The sequence below is a fragment of the Oryctolagus cuniculus genome, chromosome 14 (assembly GCF_964237555.1).
Source record: "Oryctolagus cuniculus chromosome 14, mOryCun1.1, whole genome shotgun sequence".
NCBI lineage: Eukaryota > Metazoa > Chordata > Mammalia > Lagomorpha > Leporidae > Oryctolagus > Oryctolagus cuniculus.
This window is the reverse complement of record NC_091445.1, coordinates 23,057,076-23,080,546: the sequence shown is the minus strand read 5'-3', so window position 1 is coordinate 23,080,546 and position 23,471 is coordinate 23,057,076. Positions and strand designations below refer to the sequence as shown.

Here is a 23,471-nt window from a genome sequence, read left to right as displayed (position 1 = left end):
GAGAGCTGGACTGGAAGAGGAACAACCGGGACAGAATCTGGCACCCTGACCAGGACTAGAACCCAGTGTGCCGGCGCCACAGATGGAGGATCAGCCTATTGAGCCGCGGCGCTGGCACATTAATGGCTTTTAGATTAATGCTGGACTTGGTCTAATTACAATGTCTGGCAGGTGGGCCCAGTGGGAGGTCTTTAGGTCATGAGGGCATGCCCTTGGAAAGAGTTATAAAAGTTGAGTTGGGTCTATTCGCTCCCTCTCTCTCCTTCTTGGCTTGCTATATGATCATCCCTCCAGCTTCCTCTCGCTTCATCAGATTCCCAACCTTGGACCATGCACCTCCAACTGTAAGCTGAAATAAACCATAGTCCCAGGTAGCTTCTCTCAGGTATTTTAAAGTAATAGAAAGCTGATGACTGTACTATGTATGCTAACCTACCCTGACTGACACACATGTTAAAACTATCTCCCTGGTGGTGTAAGCAACTGAGTTTGTGATCCATACTTTTCCAGTAAATTTTCTTCTAACTTTCATTTTGTGAAAATTTGAAGCTCAATGAGGTTAAATCATTTGTTCAGAAATAATGTTAGTTTTTACATACTGATCTGACTCTGAACATGATGCACTTACTTTGACCCTCACTCTTATTTCCTAACATTATTGAAACTCTGAACCTTACTACTTTGGCCGTAAATTCTGTGTTCACCTATACTATAAACAAATAAAATGATTGTGAAAGTCAAAGATTTTGGAAGTATCTAATCAAAGCAGATATCTCACTTTTAAACGGAAATTGTTAAATGTAATAGTATTGCCAGATTTTTCTAGAAGTCATGTAAAATTTGTATTTTAATGTATAATGCTATTATGTTTAGATTTGTTTTGTAAACCCATGGGACCAGTTTAACAGAATTTTAAATTATATTTATTGTTTTGCACACAATAACATTTATTAATATTTTAAAAAACCCAAACAAAATAATACATTTGGCTTTCTCCCCTCAAAATGGGAAATATATCTCAGCAAAGGAAAATTTAATTATTTTTACATACCAGATGGTTCTCGGATTTTATAGTTCTTTAAAATACATCAGCAAAAATAATTAGCATTAAGTGATTAGTACACAGAACAGTTTATAATATGGTAAGCAAGAAACAAAAACTGATCAGTAAATACTCCATGTAAAAGTAATTTTCAAAAAGATAAACTATTATAGTACAGTTTATCTCCAACAACTCTGAACCAATTAATACAGCACTTCTATACAAAGATATAACAAAATGATTCAATAGTCACTGAACAAAAAATTAAAAATTTTCATAATGTGTATAACTTAAATACCCCCCCCAATGATTAAAGTGGCTTCTTATTCCTTAAACGTAGAAACTCTGCTCTTCACTGTATAAAGATGAAGTTGTTTCAACCAAAGGCACATTCTTATCTGTAAGAGAAAAAACAATATTATAAATACTCCATGGGAGCACATTTAAGTACATTTTAACCTAGAAAGGCTTGGAAGATAAAGAAGAATATAATTAAAGTACTTAATCTAAAAGAATTGGAACCAGTAAAATACATGATTATTTTGTCTGCACTAATTATTTCAGATACTATTCAGATACTACAATCTCTTGAATTGTAACTCAAACTTTTTGAAGAATACTTACATATATCTATAATGGGTAATTAACAATTATGTCACATTCATAATGAAGTTATACCCTCACACAATATTTCTAAATTACTTTAATTGACCTAAGAATAGAATGTATAGTTATTTCTACAATTTTCATAAATGCAACTCTTTAACTGATCCTGCTTCTAACCTGTAGCTACCAGGATTAATTAAATTGCAGGCCTGAAAGTATATTCTATGAATCAGAAAGAGTTTGTATATTTATAATATGATAAAAAATAATTATTTATGCAAAAGACAAACCTCTCAATAAACACATGTCATACAGCAAATTTGGGGGCTGGCACTGTGGCACAGCGGGTAACGCCCTGGCCTAAAGTGTCAGCATCCCATGTGGGCACTGGTTCTAGTCCCAGCTGCTGCACTTCCCATCTAACTCTCTGCTATGGCCTGGGAAGGCAGTGGAGGATGGCCCAGAAGAAGCTCCTGGCTCCTGGCTTCAGGTCAGCACAGCTCCGGCCGTTGAGGCCAGCTGGGGAGTGAACCATCGGATGGAAGACCTCTCTCTACTTCTCCTCTCTCTGTGTAACTCTTTCAAATAAATAAATAAAAATTAAAAAAAATAAAGCAAATTTGTCCCCTTTTTCCTCTTCTTGATAGTTTATGAAAATATGAAGCTGTATTTTCATGATGCACGTTGTTATCAAACTTAAATCTAATTATACAAATTTTTTTACTGTTATTTAACCTAAGTCTAGGCTTCCAATAAACTTCTGCTACTAAGAACTATGACAATCAAAATCATTTAGTCAAACTAAAAGGATAGCCAAAGGTGTGCAGATTTTTCTAATTTGATAAATCTTACTTTATAATTATCAATAAACATTTAGAACTTCATTGGAGATATCTGAAAATCAGTAATGTTCTTTTATATCTTTTACATCTTCTATTATTAACTGAATTTTTCATAAAGACTTATTTATATAAAGTTACAGAGAGGGAGACAGACACAGAGAAGGTGGGGGAGAGAGACAGAGAGAGTGCATTTTCATCCAATGATTCACTCTGCAAATGACTACAATGGCTAGGGTTGGGCCACATTGAAGCCAGAAGCCAGGAATTCCATCCTGGTCTCCTACATGGGTGTCAGGGGCCCAAGTGTTTGGGCCTTCTTCCAGGATTAGCAGGGAGCTGGATTAGAGGTAGAGCAGCCAGGACAAGAAATGGCACCCAAATAGGATGCTGGCATTGCAGCTGGTAGCTTTACCTGCTATGCCACAAATCTGACCCCCCTATACCTATATATTTTTCTAAATACTTGCAAATCAAATAAAACTTCCTCAGTGAAATCACCTGTGTTGCTCTCCCTAACTCAGTTGTTCCTTCTTAGGAATCCCACATCAGTTTGAAAAAATGTCGAGCATTAATGTGGGAAAAGCCAAAAGTTCCTACTACTTCAAAAGGTGATATAGAAGTTCAGAAGGTAGACTGGTAGATGCAAAGTCTTGGAGACAGAAGCAGGGGTACGACAGGAGGCACTTTGGTAAAAATAGCAAGGACAAAGGTAGAGGCCCCCAATCCAAACAGGATAAGCTCTATATTTGCTATGTCCAGCAAAGATGGAGTACTGCAAATATATTCTGTCTGAAGAGCACTGCATTTTAAATTTTATAAGACACACATATTTCATATTTTAACTTCTCTGAACGTGAGATGGATGGTATCTTACCATTTCTATCAGACAGGTGATTTGTTCTAGCATAGTTGCCATCACCTGTATGAGCATATAGTTGATAAAAGCTCTTTGTTACCTGTATTACCATCACTTCAAACGAATCATGAATTGTGGTAGGCATTAAAAGGAACAAGTTTAATTGTGTTTATAACTTCAAAATGACTACACTAATAACCATCACCTCGCCAAAGTTACTGTATATAAAGAAGGATATGAAAGACAATTGTGGGGCCAGTGCTGTGACGTAGAGGGTAAAGCCACCAACTGCAGTGCCGGCATCCCATATAGGCACTGGTTCATGTCCTGGCTGCTCTTCTTCCGATCCAGCTCCCTGCTATGACCTGGGAAGGCAGTAGAAGATGGCTAAAGCCCTTGGGCCCTTGCACCCGTGTGGGAAACTCAGAAGAAGCTCCTGGCTCCTGCCTTCAGATCAGCACAGCTCCGGCCATTGCGGCCAATTGGGGAGTGAACCATTGGATGGAAGGCCTCTCTCTCTCTGCCTCTCCTTCTCTGTGTGTAAGTCTGACTTTCAAAGTAAATAAATTTTTTTAAAAAAGAAAGAGAATCATAAACTATAATTTGATTATCAGTGAAGCAAATGGGTATCATGGAACAATAGCATCAATATCACATATTCTTGCCAGGAAAAAAAAAAGTCCCTAATGATAAGAAAATACCCCTAAAATTAAAAATATTAATAAATGCTGGTGAAGATGTGGGGGGAAAGTACCAAATACACTGTAGGAGATGGAATGTAAACTAATAAAACCATTGTGGATTACAGTATGGGGATTCCTCAGAAATTTGAAAATAGATCTATATGACCCAGCCATCCCACTCCTGGGAATTTACCCAAACAAAATAAAATCAGCATATGAAAGAGTTGTTTGTACCCCCACGTTTACTGCAGCTTAATTCACAATAGCTGTCATACAGAAACAACCCAGATGTCTATCAGCTGATGACTGGATAAGGAAAATGTGGTATCTACTTCAAATACACAGTCTTATGTGAAAGTAAGCATGAATAGCCACAAAATTTAATGCCTCAACTGCTTCCAAAGTATTTAAAATAGGTAAGCATATAGAGGGCCCAGACCATGTAGCAATACGTTAAGCCACTGCCTACACCCTTGGCATTCCATATGAGCATCTTTGAGGAGTCCTGACTACTCCACTGCTGATCCAGCTCCCTACTCATGTGCCTGAGAGGCAGCAGAAGATGGCCCAAGTGTTTGGGCTCCTGCACCCACATGGGAGATCCAGATGGAGTTCCAGGCTCTGGGCTTCAGCCAGACCCAGCTCAGGCTATTGTGAGTATTTGATGAATGATTTTCTCTCTCTCCCTCTCCCTGCCTCTCTGTAACTCTGTTTTTTCAAGTAAATAAATAAATCTTTAAAAATAAATAAATAAATAGTATGCATGTTGGGCTATGTGTTCTACCTAAATAGTTTAAAACATTAAAAAAAAAACCCACTCATTCACTTAATCACCAAATATATATTCAGCTTTTATCAACTGTTAGCAATGTTGCTTGGTTCTGGGGAGGATGGTGGTGACCAAAAGTAAGTAAATAAACAGAAAAATAAAAATATAATCCCTTGATGCCCTATAGGATAACTGCGATTAAAGCTTGAAAATTACTCAGAGCACAAAATGTCTTGTCTCGAAGGGAAGCCTGAATTCCAGCAGCATGTTGGTCAGTTATTCTCTGGATGTTCTAAAGTCTTTTGTTTTATAAAAGGGGAGGGGAACAAATAGTTTCCAGAAGAAGACTGAGGGTTGTCTTTTTATGGTAGTTATTAACATCTTCCATTTCTCACAATTAATGAAGCACATTTAGCTTTTTCTATTTCTTTTTATCCAAACTGTCTCTATTCCTCTTACTCATCTCAGCTTCTAGTAATCACCAGTCTGTACTGATGCAGTTTTTTGGTGTTTTTTTCTTCATATGAGGGAGACCATGTGCTATTTGTCTTTCTGTGACCATCTTATTTCAGTTAAGATGATGAACTTCAGTTCATCTATTTTGCTGCAAATGACAGTATTCATTTTCTATTAATAATATTCCACTTTGACCTAATCAAAGATGTCAATAGTGGAAGAAGCTGGGTTGGGTGTATATGAGAACTTTCTGTACTACTTTACAAGTTTTGTTTTGTAAATTTAAAACTATTCTGAAAGAAAAGGCTTATTACAAATAAAATGAAACAAATGAAAATAGGCTATGCTTACAGAGCACAAAAGCCAGGAAACAGCTTGCTGTCCAAATATACCACTAAGATGATTTGGTAAGGATAAGAATCAGATTCAGGAACCTCTTCTAAGATCATTCAGTCCATCAGTGACAGAAGCTCGAGCAATACCTGAGTCTATGGTCTTATTGAAGTACTTGTTATTTTACTGATGTATTTCTCAGTCAGGGAGTGTTTAACAATTAAAATTTAAAAATCAAACCAGAGGTTAGATGCTCAGTTTTCCATCATTTCTCAGAATTCTGACAGTACAAAAATAACTATTCTGGTAATGTCAATGGATTCCAATTCCTAATTTTTCCAAAAACAAACAAACAAATAAATATATAAGATATACTATGGGTATGCTCTATGCTGTATCTTCTAGTGCTGTTGTCTTGGATACTTTCCAGTTCTCTGAAAAACTGATCCTTAGGAAAAATAATCTCTGAGAATCCACACCTTCATTCAGGGAACCCCAATCCCAGATATTTCTCTCTCATCCATTGACAAATTTAACCTTCAAAAATATTTTGAATAAATAGTGACATACTAAAATCAATATACTATACACTATATATTCATTCTCTTTTTCCTGTTTGCTAAGAAAAATAACTTTTTTGTTTTTTTTGGTAAGGGAAGCATAATTCTCTTTGGAGGGGACAGTTCTGAGAAAGTTTGATACTGTGATAAAAGGGCAGATGTGATGTGGTTTCTTGCCTCTTACACTCTTGTTGCCTAAAAGAAAATGTGATAGCTGACATTATAGCAGCCATGTAACCAGATTAAGACAAATGTAAGGTAAATTCTGCAAAAATTACATAGATGTGGACTCTGTCATCAAAAGGCACTGAGTTACTATTTGGAGCCAACCACTACAGACATCTCATGATGTGAGAGAACCCCTTGATCCTGAGTAATGCTGGGTTTACTACTACTTACTGTAAAAGACTTCACCCACCCTGCACTTGTCTCAAATCATTTTTTTCTTTGAGACAAAGGAATATATAAGGGAATATATATATATATATCACATATATACACGAGAAGTATATAAAGGGAGGCATATATATTTATATATGTATACATGTATTCATAAATTCCATGGAAACTTTGCTTTCATGCTTCAATAATAACTCTCTTTACACATAATAAAATGATACATTTAAAAAGAATGCATTATTTTAAGGATAGCTTAGAAGCTAATTCAGAAAGATAAAATATCAAAATGGGTATAGAGTTATGTACCTCATGCCTATATTTTGGGCATAACAGACTGCATAAACAAGTAAGAGTCTATGGTTAGTGATGTCGTAGCAATCTTGGTTTGTGTGAGTGTACTCTAGGTTGTTCTCACAATCATGAAGCTGCCTAAAAATGTTCTTCTCAGACTGTTTCTCCATTGTTAAGCAGTGCATGACTGTATATGCAACTTAAGTTTGAATGGAAAAAACATTTGTGGGCAATGAATTGTTATTATTTTTTCATTTAATATAAATGTGCAATTTGTTCATTTAAATAAATATGCAAATATTATACTCTTTTGTTTCCCAGGTCCTTTTAAATATGTAAGATACACTGTCTTTCAATTTTAGATAAAAAACCACCACTATCTGGGCATGTGGAAAAGGTTAATGCCCTAATAATTGTGTTTAGGACGTTTCCTATTTTTACATTTGAGGTCCTGGCTCCAGTGTCGTCCTGTAAGCTAACCATGTAGGCAATTATATGGCTGGTTATGACCCACTTTCCTCAACCATTCATATCACTACAATCTGCAATCAAACAATCAGAGTGCAATATAAATCCTGAACCAGTTTATAGCCATTTAATTAGATGGGTCAACTAGTATATGAACAGAAACTTGCAATTCTATCTCTATAATAGTTTTCAGATGACAGTATTACTTTAAACCAGGTCAATAAAAACATTTTTGTTCTAAATCTGTGCTGATCACCACAATTGGCACTGGCTACCTTTGACAAGTTAAATTAAAATTTCAATTAGTTAAAATTAAAGAAAAACTAAACATTCAGATATACAGTCATACCAGCCACATTTCAAATGCTTGAGAGCCATGAATGCTTAGCAGCTATCAGATTAACACATTGTGATGTTGATATATTCATCGAACCAGGAAAACTTTCTTTCAAGGCTCTACATCCACAGAAAAGTAAAACATTAAAAAAAAAAAAGAAAGAAAAAGCCTGTGTGAACATTTTTGTGTTATCTGTTTTTTTTTTAACTTCTATTTAATAAATATAAATTTCCAAAGCATTACTTTTGAATTATAGCGGCTTTGCCCCCATAACCTTCCTCCCACCCGCAACCATCCCATCTCCGACTCCCTCTCCCATCCCATTCACATAGATTCATTTTCAATTATCTTTATATACAGAAGATTAACTTAGTATATACTAAGTAAAGATTTCAACAGGCTGCACCCACACAGACACACATAGTAGAGAGTACTGTTTGCGTAGTAGTTTTACCGTTAATTCGTATAGTGCAACACATTAAGGACAGAGATCCTACATGGGGAGTAAGTGCACAGTGACTCCCGTTGTTGATTTAACAATTTACACTCTTATTTATGAAGTCAGTAATCACCCGAGGCTCTTGTCATGAGCTGCCAAGGCTATGGAAGCCTCTTGAGTTCACCAACTCCAATCTTATTTAGGCAAAGCCAAAGTTAAAGTGGAAGTTCTCTCCTCCCTTCAGAGAAAGGTACCTCCTTCTTTGATGGGCTGTTTTATCTACTGGGATCTCACTCACAGAGATCTTTCATTTAGGTCATTTTTTTTTCCACAGTGTGTCTTGGCTTTCCATCCCTGAGAAACTCTCAAGGGCTTTTAAGCTGGATCTGAATGCCTTAAGGGCTGATTCTGAGGCCAGAGTGCTGTTTAGGGCATCTGCCATTCTATGAGTCTGTGTGTATCCTGCTTCCTATGTTAAATCATTCTCTCCTTTTTAATTCTATCAGTTATTATTTGCTCTAGTTTTGTTTATGTGATCCCTTTGACATTTAATCCTATCATTATGATCAATCATCAGTTACATGTTTAAATAATGAAAAATGCAACAAAGTTTCTTTTAAGAGGATAAATAAAGTAGAAACTATACTCCTAGTAACACAACACTGGAATCCTAAGATATTACAAATTTCTTTCCAAATCAGGAGTTATCATGTTAACACATTCCTGTATTCTATCTACTTTGAATAACCTTCGTGTTTATTCTAATAATATGTTACAGCCACCAGTTAACACAGTATTTTAGAAATTATAACTGCTTTAAATAGGTAACTATTTGAATACAATCTTGTTAGGGCTTCTGGTTAAACACTTATATCAGATTTGCTTTCTGATTCTGATATGCTCATGATGTTAATGACCAGAAAATACTTTATGGCCAAGTAACACGGAGCACAAAATGCAATGAACACATTTAATGCAATATTAAATTTAACAAAGCAGAATAGAAGAGTCTGAAAAGCATATTTAGGGTTCCTTACATACTTGATAGAAATTGCTAGAGCAGTCTTGAAGTGACAGAAGTACCAGCTTTTAGAAGTTTTTACCAAGGTATTTAAAATGTCCTCTAGTATATATCATTATAAAATAATAATTTTACTGTTCAGTAGAAATAACATAATGGAAAAAGGTGTTGTTTCCACTGTTCTTTTATGTTATAAAGATCAGTTTTAAACTTGTGCTTTTGAGGTTGGTCACATTTGTCTCCAACATTTCACTTAGAGAAAAGTGAAGGTAATTTTTGGTCAGCCATGTGCTATATCTGATTCCTAATCAATTTTTCTGTCCAAGGCAACTGAAAATTCCATAACAGTAAAGAAGTAGAGATTTGTTTTCAGTTTTATAATTCTTTGGAGTAAAACGTTTTGGTAACCGTACATACAAACTGCCTTTAATATACAATACTAGGATGGTAATATCACATTCAAGAGAAATTACACATTAAGTGGCTCAAGATTTTTTCTACATACCTTCAAATTTTTCCCATTTGACTGTACTGACATCAAGGCTAAACACACTAGCTATTGGGGTAATGGAGGATAACCTGTCTATATCCATTTTGTCTCAAATAATAATTCTGAACTAATCATGATATGTCTATTTTCTATTCCAGCTTTCACTTTACAGGAGATCCCAAGAGCTAATCCTGGCCAATGACATTTAAAAAATAAACATACAAAATTTGAGGGCTTCTGGGGAAAGTTTACTTATTCTTAAGAAAGATATGCAGGAGAGCAAATCTGACTCTCTTAACTTCCACTGAAAGCAAACACCTGACTGTAATACAGCATAAGAATGAACAAACCTAGGATGACGGGCCGAATGAAGAGAGCCACATAAGAGAGGATCCTGAACCATGAGGTATTAATGTGGTGTTGGCCCTATTCAATACATCCTTCTATAGGAAATAACAAATTTTCTTTAAGAAATTTAGGTTAAACCAGTTTCATATGGTTCAATCTTATACAAAGAAATAGCAAAAAAAAAAATCATCACATATCCTCATGACTAAGAATAACTGCTAATATTCTAATGTAGCTAAGGACACATTAAAAATACTAGTCAGAAACAGGCGACTACCCAAAACTAGTTTTATGAAATTGAAAGCAAGGAAATTCATTTGCCTCTTTGGAAATGACTTTGCTTCCTGTAATTTTATAGATAGAATTTAGAAAATGAAGAGGAACTATTTTTGGAAACATTTAAACAATGAAGACAGAACCAGTGTGAGATGATCAAAAAACATAATATTTATCTTGGAGACTAATAAGATTCTGTACTAAGATTGGAATGGAAGAAAAATCTTATTACTTATATTCTCCATTTTGGGGATCTGCATCTGAAAACTAGTAAGAGTAGAATAGCAAGTCAGGAATGTATGGAATTTAAATTCTTTTTTTTTCTTTACAAACATAAAGGAAATAAATGTTAAACAAATGCATTGAGAACATAGCAGGAGTGAAGCTACTTGAACTCTCTGAACCTTAGTGTTCCTATCTGCCAAATGAAAGCAGTAGAAGTACTTTGCAAGACTGTTTTGATGATTTCATAGTGCACAGAAATAAGTCAACAGTGTGCCCAATGCATGCTATATTAACGTAGGTATTTAACAAAGGACAGATATTACAATTTCTCCTACTGTATCCTTATAGTTCTGTCCTCATTCTACTCAGACCAGAAATTAACACTCCTAGGAAAATTTGCACCATTTATTGAGATAGTACTTTCTACCCTGCTTTTGAGTTATTGAAATATAATCTCATCTCATCTGCAGAATAGAGTCTTTGTTAACTTTTATACAACATGAGTCTAATTTGGGTGAAGAGTTATAACAGGAGAGAAGTAAATAGAATAAAAGTAAAGTGAAATTTAAAAAGTTAAGATAAGTGGGATATAGCTTAATTTCTTTCTTTCTTTTTTTTTTTTTTTTTTTTTTTGACAGGCAGAGTGGACAGTGAGAGAGAGAGAGAGAGAGAGAGAAAGGTCTTCCTTTTCCGTTGGTTCACCCCTCAATGGCTACTGCAGCCAGCACGCTGCGGCTGGTGCTGATCTGAAGCCAGGTGCTTTTCCTGGTCTCCCATCAGGTGCAGGGCCCAAGCACTTGGGCCATCCTCCACTGCACTCCCGGGCCACAGCAGATAGCTGGACTGGAAGAGGAGCAACTGAGACAGATTCTGGCACCCCGACCGGGACTAGAACCCGGTGTGCCAGCACCACAGGCGGAGGATTAACGTATTGAGCCACGGCACCGGCCAACTAATTTCAACATAAAATACTAACCTTAAGAGAAAAATGGTATCATGAGTTTAAAAGTAACATTTCATGCTTAGAGATCTGTGGAATGGCATATGTTTTCATCCTTCAGAATTCAGTTTAACAGTATACATACATATACACACATACTGGCATATCAAAAGTTTGTAGAAAATAGAACAAAAAGAAAAGTATATATCACTGTAAAATATTCTGAAATGCATGCATAGCTTTTGACAATATGAATTTTTCATAAAAGCTTGAAGTACCTTTGTGTATTGTATATATTTCATTAATCAAGGTTAATTATCAGTTTGTGGAGAGCTGTCTTAATCACGTATTTAGGAAATTTTCATAGAGTTGGGAAAAGTCACATTCCTTTAAGAAAAAGTACTTTAAATCATCTTCACTACAGTTATGATAGATTAGTATGTCTAACTTAACCAGGTACACTGTTAAAGCGGTTTATTTATTAAATCATTTTGGAGTTCGAGTGGGTTGACAATGTTTTAAAATACTTCCATAAAATTTATAATACTTCGCAGAAAAAAGCTAATCAGGAACATCAAAGCCAGGAAAAGACTCATCATTTAAGTTTATTTATAAGTTCCAAACTGCAACAGTTCTGTTTCCTGATATTTTCTGATGGCTGACTTTAACTTGCTTTGGTTGACAAAATATTTGGCTAATATAATCAGTACAGGAACATATAACATATGCAACTATAGTCACCAGGGGCTTTGCTGTAAAAACGATTGTAAAACCTCTTGCAACCCTTGCAGGATATTTGTAGCAATCTTGGACAAGGAAGGAAGAGTTATTTATAACAGAAGCAATAGCAAAGAAGAGGCCACATTTCTCAAACCTCCTACTACTTTGCTCTGTATCTTTCTAAAGATTAATGTAGCTATAAGAATGCTTGGTTTTAAGAGTCAACATAATCCAAAAAGGAGCAATAAGCAATAGTTGGAGAAATACTAAAACGGGAAAAAAGTTAGAGATAAAAAGAAAGAAATAAAATAAACAGCAACAGTAAATACTGCTTCTGAATACTTTAAATATGTCAGGCACAACTAACATTACAGCTTTTATTAATAAAAAGCATTTTGGCAACCCTAATATTTTTCAAGTATTTAACAAGTACATAACAAATATATTCATATATATGCACAAACATATACATACTTATATAGAGTTTTAAGTATGTAAGTACTTCATTTTATATATATATATATACACACATATATATATATATATATACACACATATATATATATATATATATATATATATATATTTAAATTATCTTGGGGCCAGCACTGTGGCATAGTGGGTAAAGCCACTAACTGCAGTGCTGGCATCCCATATGGGCACTAGTTCAAGTCTTGGCTGCTCCACTTCCAATCCAGCTCTCTGCTATGGCCTGGGAAAGTAGTAGCAGATGGCCCAAGTCCTCGGGCTCCTGCACGCACGTGGGAGACCAGTAAGAAGATCTTGTCATAGCAAGAAGAAGCTCCAGCCATAGCAACCATTTGGGGAGTGAACCAGACTGTACCTCTCACTTTCTCTCTTTGCCTCTGCCTCTCTGTAACTTTGCCTTTCAAATAAATAAATAAATCTTTTTTAAAATAAGAGAGCACACATCAATTTTTCAAATATTCAAGGAAAAAATAATACCAGTGTTATATACACATTTAAAAACATGTGCAAAGGGATCACTTCCCAAAACATTTAATCAAAATCAAAATGTGACAAAAACACTACAAATAAAATTTAGACAATTATCTATCAATTCATATATGTACAACTATAGATGAAAAAGACCTTAAGAAATCAAAAGTAAATTCAACTCAAAACTGTATACAAAGGATATCACAACAAACTATAATTTATCTCAAGAAAGTTACCTTGTTTTAACATTCAAGAATCAATCAATGACATTCACCATATTAACTGACAACCAGGGAAAAACAATCTTTTCAGTACATGCAAAAAAAGGAATTGACAAAATACAACAATATTCCTGACAAAAACTCAAATAGAAATAAGAGGGAAGTTGTGCTAACTAACCATGGGTACCTAAAATGAAACTGGCAGCTAAAACTATAATTAATATAGGGCCTAGCCCTATTGATATTAGGAATGAAAATAAACCTATTACAGCAATCAAAACAACTTGGGGATAAGTCTATATGTCTGTCTCTATCTTTCAAATAAATACATAAAAAAGTTAAAAAACCTTAAAAGTTGATTTGTATATAATCAGGATATTTTTAGGTTTTAAAATCAGCTGATTAGCAATCTTAATTCTACCTGCAATCTTAATTCCTCCTTTGTCATGCAGCTGAATGGATTTAGAGGTTCTAGGGATTAGACCATAGATATTTAGATATCTGTTCTGAGAAACCCTTGATCAAATTCTTCTTTCAGCACCTAAAAAGCTCCTATTATGCAACTTCTATGTAATTATAATTTTTATTCTATTTATTAATAGAAAAAAGTGACATTTGTTATAAAAGTGAGAAATGAGGGGCTGCCATTGTGGTAGAGATGGTTAAACAGCTGCCTGCCTCACCTGCATCCCATCTAGACATCTGTACAAGTCCTGGCTACTCAAATTCTACACCAACACCCTGCTAATGCTCCTGGGAAAGCAACAGAAGATAGCCCGAATACTTCGGACCCTGCACCTACATGAGAGACCAGGATGAAGCTCCTGCCTCCTGGCTTCAGCCTGACCCAGACCCGGCCATTGCAGCCATCTGAAGATGGAAGAGCTCTCTCTTTCTCTTTCTCTCTCGCTCTCTCTCTTCCCCAATCTGTGTCTTCTTCCCTTTCTGTAACTGCTTTCAAAAATATAAATAAAAGATTAAAAAGTAAATAACTAAATGAGAAATAAGTTCAAAATATCAAATACATTGTTCATATAATGCATTTTAATTTCTAACATCAGCATTAAAATATTAGTCTTGCCCTCTGAATCAGCTTCAAATGGAATAATGGTGTGATCACTGTAATAAAATAGTTTCCAAGCCAAAGGACAGAAATCAACACACCTACACCTACCCTCTTTGAAATTTCGTGCCAGTAGTAGAAAAGAAATGGGGCCACTTTCTCCAAAGTGAAAGACAAAAAATGGATCTATGTTTGCTTAGATTCTGCAAATAATCACAGCAGAGGATTAGAATCATTGGGAGTGTGATCTAAATGATTTTAATTACTTGTTTACAGAATAGAATGAAAGTGAAAAACTGTATAATGGGTCTTTGCTTCTTTGTGTGCTGAAATCTACATCTTTATTGATTATTTTAAAAGAGAAAAGTGTAACCTAGAGAAGAACATTACCCCTGATGTTGGTAAGGTTGAAAAACAAAGATGGTGATCCCCAACTCTATTGTCTCAGGGACAATAGTTGTGCTGCAAGAACCTATGGATATCTACCAGATTTTTAGCTAAATGAGGCTGGCATTTTGTCCATTCTTGTTCCCTGTATACCCAAAGATTAGCACATGGGACATATGGCAGATAGTTAATCATTGCTTTTAGTGAAAGAATGAACCCATTAACTTTTGCTTTATTCATAGGGATCTCTCAAACACCTTTAATTCCTCATGGTTAGAAACTTACTTCACACCATTTTAGTCCATAACACCACTCCTAAGAATATGCCCCCAAATACACTTCCAACTACACAGAAATACACAGCACGAGGTTATTCATTGTGATATTATTTATAATTGCAAAATAATTTAAAAATGTACCTTCATTAAACTATGGCACATATCAACCATGGAGTACTAGGCAATGGTTTAAATACATACATACATACATACATAAATACCAAAAAATAGCTGTATTAACATATATGGCTTGAATTAAAGGAGATATTAAGCACAAGAAAAGCATGTAAGAGCTCACATATATGCCATCTCTCATCAGAAATGAGAGAAACAAGAAATGCATTTTCTGTGAAACTTTCGCCACAATAACTACTGAAGGATAATCAAAAATGATGAAGTTAATTATCTGCAAAGAGTAAGATGGGGAGAATGGGGTAAAGGGGAAACAAGATACAGTGGTATTTTTCTGAATGAGTGAGAGAGAGAGAGATTAAGTTTTACATATGGTATAATTAACTTCTGAAAGACAGCATTTTTCATATTTTAAAAAAGATTAAAAATGAGGAGAAACCTAAAGCTGAAATGAATTAAACTATATAAAAAACTGTTATGAAAACTCTGAACGAGGAATAACTTAAACACAGAATCTGATTATATACCTTCATCTTAGATATGAGTTGTGAGAGAAAATTGCAAACTTTCACAAACTCTTTTTAGAAAGTTGATTAATCAAAGCAACCATTTAATAAGCAAGCAGTTCAAAAGCTATTTATTTCATTATTGCATTGAGCACATAAGTAAAAGTGCTAATGCTGTTGGAAGCCGGGGATCTCATGATATAGGGAGAATAAAGTATGCAAGGGAAAAGGCAGAAAAGAACCCAGTGGGTACAGACTGTAATGGGAAGTGTGAAATGATAATGAAATCTACACAAAAATGTGGCCCTTAAAGTTCCCCAGAAGTGCCATCTGGGGTGCCACATATGCTACCGGAATTTGGGGTGCCATACAATTTCACCATATGCTTATTAATAAGTCCCCAATATTAATAAGCCCAAGAGGGTTCTTGCCTAATATTTAGAGATGAATTCTAAATAGCAGTACAGATAAATGAGGCAGCATGGTATGTTTTAGGCTTTTATTTAGTGAGAAAGATACATAGGAGAATGAGAGCTTTATTTAAAAGAGAGAGAAATCTGGGTTCATACCAAGCACCAGGAACCAGCCACGTGGAGGAGCATCTAGGTTGGGAAGCCTAGGGTGGGTGGCCCAAAGGCCATGCGCCCTGGAGGTGCAGGGCTACAGCAAGCCCCCTCCTGGCAAGAGGCCAGGGAAGAAAAGAAGGGCCGGGACACACCATGTCCCAAGCTTTTAACTTACTTTCCAAGGTGAGTGGCTAATTAGCCTAATTGGCTGGTGGGCACCCAGGTGTGGCCAGGTAGGGACATGAGATCACACAGGGGCGTGGTGAAGGTGTGGTCTTCCAGCTCACAAACCTAATCAATTTTAACCTATATGCCTGCCTACTTCAATATCTGGAGTGTGTGTGCATATGCAAGCATATGGGTTGATGTAAGTAAATGAAAATAAACATTTCACAGACCAGTCTGGTAAACGGGTTCAGAAGCAAAGGCACACATTCTCAAAGAGCTTATCTAGCGCCCTCTCAAAGGAATCAGGGCTCTTTGGAGAAATGACTGATTTCATAGCCTGGCTACAAAATGAGCCTGGAATATGTTATTAGACTAGAAATTAGGGAAGTGTTTAAAAAAATGGGAGCAAGGCACAAAGGCCCACCTGGAAGAGGCTCCCTTACCCTCACCTGGGACCACTAGAATAAACAAGTACAGCATAAATTATAAACCTTGGAAAAGAGGAAAATCAGGGTGGGCACTGGGCACAGCAGTTAAACCACAGTCTTGGTTTTTTTGGCTCCACTTCTGAGTCTAACTCCTGGTTAATACACATCCTGGGGGTCAATATCTGATTTTCAAGTATTTGGATTCCTATTATCCATGTGGGAAAGCCAGACTGGGTTCTTCTCTCCTGTCTTGAGCCTGGTATACCTCCAGTTTTTGCAGGAATTTGGGAAGTGAACCAAGAGATGAAAGATACCTATATCTGTTGGCCTTTTAATTTCTCTATCAAATTCACTGCTTTTCAAATAAATTTTACAAATTAAAACAAGGAAAAAAAATCATGATTCTATACTGTTGATAGGTCCATAGATAGATTGTAAACAAAGAAGAAAGGAGAATATCAATGCTGACTAGTAAAACTGAAGTAAACATTGAAGTCAGAAAATAATTTTTTTCTAACTATCACAGTGAAGCTCAGATCAGAAAAGAATCACTAAATATTGGGAAAATTTTTGATAAATTGCAGGATATTTCTATGATTTTAAAATTTGTCCTTATCAGTTGTAAAGGGGAAAAAAATCCAGTATCATTCTGGAGAAATTGGAAAAAATGTTGAACAGGTGCATAAAAAGTACCACTGCCAGTGAAGGACAGATGGACACCCTGCCTATCCAGATTATGGCATCATTAGGAGACAGTGTGATACATGCAGTATTTCAGCCATGAATGCATAATCTAAATCTAATTATGAAGAAGCATCAGAACATCAGGTAACTCTAAAGCCAGGGAGATGAATATTTCTGTAACCATGCTATGAAAGAGAAAACATGTAGAACAACAAATATAATGTTAAGACTAATCGTATCTGGGTAAAAATCAAAGTCTTCTTTGTGCTGTTTTTATCCTTATAATTTTTCTGTAGCTTTGAAATTATTTTATTTTTAACAGGCAGAGTTAGTGTGAGAGAGAGACAGAGAGAAAGGTCTTCCTTCCATTGGTTTACCCCCGAAATGGCTGCTACGGCCGGTGCTCCGAAGCCAGGAGTCAGGTGCTTCCTCCTGGTCTTCCATGTGGGTGCAGGGCCCAAACACTTGGGCCATCATCCACTGCCTTCCTGGGCCACAGCAGAGAGCTGGACTGGAAGAGGAGCACCCAGGACAGAATCCAGCGCCCCAACCAGGACTAGAACCCGGGGTACTGGCACCGCAGGCGGAGGATTAGCCTAGTGAGCCACAGCGCTGGCCTTGAAATTATTTCTAAACAAAAGATTTTCTAAAAAAGTGAATATAGAGGCCGGCACCACGGCTCACTAGGCTAATCCTCCACCTTGCGGTGCCAGCACACTGGGTTCTAGTCCCGGTTGGGGTGCCGGATTCTGTCCCGGTTGCCCCTCTTCCAGGCCAGCTCTCTGCTATGGCCCGGGAGTGCAGTGGAGGATGGCCCAAGTGCTTGGGCCCTGCACCCCATGAGAGACCAGGAGAAACACCTGGCTCCTGCCATCGGATCAGCGCGGTGTGCCGGCCGCAGCGTGCCAGCCACAGTGTGAGAGCCGCGGCAGCCATTGGAGGGTGAACCAACGGCAAAAAGGAAGACCTTTCTCTCTGTCTCTCTCTCCCTGTCCACTCTGCCTGTCAAAAAAAAAAAAAAAAAAAGTGAATATAGGGTCTTAGAAGAAAAAAATCAAATGCAAGGGTATATAAGGAAAAATGAAACTGAATATGAACTTCAACCTATCAGTCTCACTTTTTGCCACTGAAAACTAAACTTCACCAAGGAAGATTTTTTTTCTTCTGTGGTTGCTGTAACTATATATTCAAGCACCTAGACCAGTGCTTAGTACTTCAATAGCCAACAGATCATTCCTTTATTGCAAGGGTGAATGAATAAGTAAACACAGTTAATAATTTGCTGTTTTCTTTATTTATTTTTCTTTCTTTAAAAAGATTTACTTATTTAATATTTAAAAGGCAGAGTTACAGAAAGGAAGGAGAGAGAAAGAGAGGGAGAGAAAGAAGGAGGGAGGTAGGGAAGGAGGGAGAGAGAGAGAGAGAAATATGAATGAACATCTTCCATCCACTGATCCACTGGTTCACTTCCCAAATGGCTGCAATGGCAAATGCAGGGCCAGAAGTCTGGAACTTCATCTGGGTCTCCCATGAGGGTGCAGGTACCAAAAGACTTTGGCCATCTTCTGCTGCTTTCTCAAATACATTAGCAGGGAGTTGGATTTGGAAGTGGAACAGCTGGGATTTGAAACATGCCTGTATGGGATGTCTGTGTCACAGGCAGTGACTTAAGCCACAGCTCCACAATGCTGGCCCCAACTGTTTATTTATTAAGAAAACTGAATCAGACTACTAAAAATTTCAAGATGACTTTATGATCCTACTCTTAAAGCTTGCTTCTCATTACTACCATTTCTCTCTCATACATCCTGGAAGCAGAATACTTATGTCCTGTTTATAATACCTTCTAAAACCCTTGAATAATCCAAGTCATCCTAGCCACAAACTTCTTTGTCACCCTACTCCTTTTCTTGGGCTCCTCCAAACCAGGCAGTCAGAGTATCTTCAAAATACAACTTTGGGGGTGGATGTTTGCTGCAGCAGTTAGGTGCTGGTTAAAACATCTGTGTCCCACATTGGAGTCCTTGAATTTGAGTCCCAGCTCCAGTTCCCTTTTCCAGCTTCCTGCTAATGCAAGTGCAGATCCTAGGGAGCAGCAGTGATGGTTCAAGTAGGAGTTCCTGCTACCTGTGGGGAAGACCTGGATTGGGTTTCCAGTTCTCAGTCAGGCCTTGCTTTGGCCATTTCAGGCATCTGGGGAGGGAATCAGCAGACAGGAGCACTCTTTCTGTCCCTGTCTCTCTAATAATAATAATAATAATAATAATGCCCAAAACTTTGTTTCTTGACTTGAAATTTTCAAAATGAATTTTCACAAACTAAGGAATAACTGATGATTAGTATGGACTAAAATTGTTTCATAATCTATCTTCTTTTTTCATGTTAAAATGTATAAATTAAGGTGACTTCCTTAATGTTTATATATATATATATATATATATATATATATATATGCTATAAGAAACAATGACCAGGCCGGCGCCATGGCTCAATAGGCTAATCCTCCGCCTTGCGGCACCAGCACACCGGGTTCTAGTCCCGGTTGGGGTGCCGGATTCTGTCCCGGTTGCTCCTCTTCCAGGCCAGCTCTCTGCTGTGGCCAGGGAGTGCAGTGGAGGATGGCCCAAGTGCTTGGGCCCTGCACCCACATAGGAGACCAGGAGAAGTACCTGGCTCCTGCCTTCGGATCAGCGCGGTGTGCTGGCTGCAGCGCGCTGGCCGCGGTGGCCTTTGGAGGGAGAGCCAATGGCAAAGGAAGGCTTTTCTCTCTGTCTCTCTCTCACTGTCCACTCTGTCAAAAAAAAAAAAAAAAAAGAAAGAAAGAAAGAAAGAAACAATGACCAGGGGTGGCACAGCAGGTTAAAGCCCTGGCCTGAAGCACTGGCATCCCATATGGGCGCCAGTTCTAGTCCCGGCAGCTCTTCTTCTGATCCAGCTCTCTGCTGTGGCCTGGGAAAGCAGTAGAAGATGGCCCACGTTCTTGGGTCCCTGCACCCACGTTGGAGACCCAGAAGAAGCTCCTGCCTTCGGATTGGTGCAGCTCCGGCCACTGAGGCCATCTGGGGAGTGAACCAGCAGATGGAAGACCTCTCTCTCTGTCTCTATCTCTCTGTAACTCTTTCAAATAAATAAAATAAATCTAAAAAAAAAGAAACAAAGAAACAATGACCATGGGCCAGCGTTGTGGCATATCAGGTGGAGCCGCTGCCTGCAATGGTGGCATCCCATATGGGCGCTGGTTCGAGTACTGGTTGTTCCACTTACAATCCAGCTCTGAGGGTAGTGGCAGATGGCCCAGGTCCTTGGGCCCCTGCACCTGTGTGTGAGACCCAGAGGAGGCTCCTGGCTCCTGGCTCCTGGCTTCAGATCAGCGTAGCTCCAGCTGCTGTGGCCAATTGGGGAGTGAACCAGCAGATGGAGGAGCTCTCTCTCTTTCTGCTTCTCCTTCTCTCTCTCTGTAGCACTGACTTTCAAATAAATAAATAAATCTTAAAAAAAAAAGGAAACAATGGGCCGGCGCCGCGGCTCACTAGGCTAATCCTCCGCCTAGCGGCGTCGGCACACCAGGTTCTAGTCCTGGTTCAGGCGCCGGATTCTGTCCCGGTTGCCCCTCTTCCAGGCCAGCCCTCTGCTGTGGCCAGGGAGTGCAGTGGAGGATGGCCCAGGTGCTTGGGCCCTGCACCCCATGGGAGACCAGGAAAAGCACCTGGCTCCTGGCTCCTGCCATCGGATCAGCGCGGTGCGCCGGCCGCAGCGCGCTGGCCGCGGCAGCCATTGGAGGGTGAACCAACGGCAAAGGAAGACCTTTCTCTCTGTCTCTCTCTCTCACTGTCCACTCTGCCTATCAAAAAAAAAAAATAAATAAAAAATAAAAAAAAAAGGAAACAATGACCACAATAAAGACCATTATCTCACAGAGTTAATATCTTTTCTTTCTCTGATGAGAATGTTTATGATCTATATTCTTAATAAATTTCAAGTCTACAATACAGTATTTTTAACTTTATTCACATGGCTGTACTTTAGGTATATATGTATACTGTGTAGTATGTACTAGTGTAGTGTGTGTGTGTGTGTGTGTATTAGCATAGTGTGGAAGTAAGACATTTGTTGCTACCACTGTTGTCTTTGTTCTGTTCTCACCATATCCCTAATTTTATTATGTTCTAATTTTTTTATTCTTGAATTCAATAATTTTATAAATTATTTTTGGCAAGTTGATAGTGTTTGTACATCCAATAAACAACTCTAAATAATAGACCAACTGGCCCTATAAAAAAATCTAAAAATAAATACCTCAAGAAATATGCAAATCTAAATGTAAAAAACTTTAGAGGAGTCCTAAAAGATAGAAGATTTGAATGAATGCATAAACACCCCAAGATTTTGGGGGGCTACATGGTAGATCTACTTTTAGTTTTCTGGGGAGCTGTCATACTGTTTTCCATAATGGCTTTGCCAATTTTCATTCCCAAAAAACAATGTACAAATGTTCTCTCTCCTAAACATCCAGCATTTGTTGTTTCTTTCTGAGTATTTAATTTTTTTATAAAGGATCTATCTAAAAATCTATCTTTTATGTTTTTAATACAGAAATATACAGCACATTATCTATAGTCATCCTGCTACATGTAACTAAACGCCTGAACTTCTTACTCCTAAGTAGTTATAACCTAGTACCTGTAAATCAATCTACACTGACTTCTGATTTCCTTTTTGACCAAAGATTGGTTTGAAAAGTATTATTTTTGTCTCCACTGTAAATTTTCCTGTTCTCTTGATTTTAATGATTTTTAGCTTTATTTATTTAAGTTCAGAAAGGTACTTGAAATAACGTCAGTCTCCTTAAAATTATCAAGACTTGTTTTGTGACTTGACATATGATCCACTCATGTGTTGACAGGTAGCTGATTATGGGTATTCTTTTGCTGTTTAATAGAAACTTCTGTTAAGCCTAAAAAGTTTTTGTCCTGTTTCTTTATCGATGTTCTGTCTGGATGTTCTATTCATTATTGTAATTGAACACTGAAATCCCTAAATTATTTTGTTGTTGTCAATTGCTCCCTTCAGATTTATCAACATATATTTTATATATTTCACTGCTCTGTTATTGGAGTCATATTTTTCTGTTGAATCAACATACTTGTCATTATATAATGACCTTATTTCATCTGTTACAAGTGTAGCCACTCCTGATGTTAATTTAAGCATGGGGATACCATTTTTATCCCTTTGCTCTCCTCATTCAAATGTTTTTGAATATAAAATGAGTCTCCTATAGAATATTACATATATATATATAAATAAATACACATTGTTTTCTTGTATATATAATGTTTAAAATTTTTATTTTTTTCATGGTATTTGAAAGGAGTGGTGGAAAGAGAGAGTTGCTTTTCATTCTGCTAGTTAAGTTCCCCAATGGCCTGCAACAGCCAGGGTTGGGTTTGGCTGAAATTCCATCCATATCTACCATGTAGGTGCCAAGGACTCAAGTACTTAAGCCATCAACTGACACTGCAAAGAATGCATACTAGCAGGAAATGGATTGAAAGTAGTGTAGCCATTGGGGATAGCTTTGTGGCATAGCATGTAAAGCTGCTACCTGCAACACCATTATCCCGTATGGACGCTGGTTTGAGATGCAGCTGCTGCACTTCTGATCCAGCTCCCTGCTATTGTAACTGGGAAAGCAGTGAAAGGTGGCCCAAATGCTTGGGCCCTTGCGCACATGTGGGAAATCTGCAAGACAGATCCTGACCTCTGGCTTTGGCCTGCTCCAGCCTGGGCTGTTGTGGCCATTTACACAACATGAAGCAGTGGCTGGAAGGTATCTTCTCTTTGTTTAACTCTTTCAAATAAAGAAAGAAAGAGAGAGAGAGGGAGGGAGGAGCTGGGATGCAAACCAGGCACTCTGAGGATATGCTGGTGTTCCAAGTGGTGATTTAAGCTGCTGTGCCAAAACAACTATTCCTGT

At 37.5% G+C, this 23,471-nt stretch overlaps 1 protein-coding gene across 1 annotated transcript in view; it reads right to left on the bottom strand.

The window, feature by feature from the left end:
• Positions 1 to 900: 900 nt before the first annotated feature.
• The window catches only part of FAM174A (family with sequence similarity 174 member A), a 46,160-nt gene continuing 23,589 nt past the window's right edge, over positions 901 to 23,471 (bottom strand). The window contains exon 3 of the mRNA XM_008261970.4: positions 901 to 1,440. Coding sequence (XP_008260192.2) covers positions 1,437 to 1,440 — 4 coding nt within the window. The 3' untranslated portion in view covers positions 901 to 1,436. The remainder of the gene's footprint in view (positions 1,441 to 23,471) is intronic.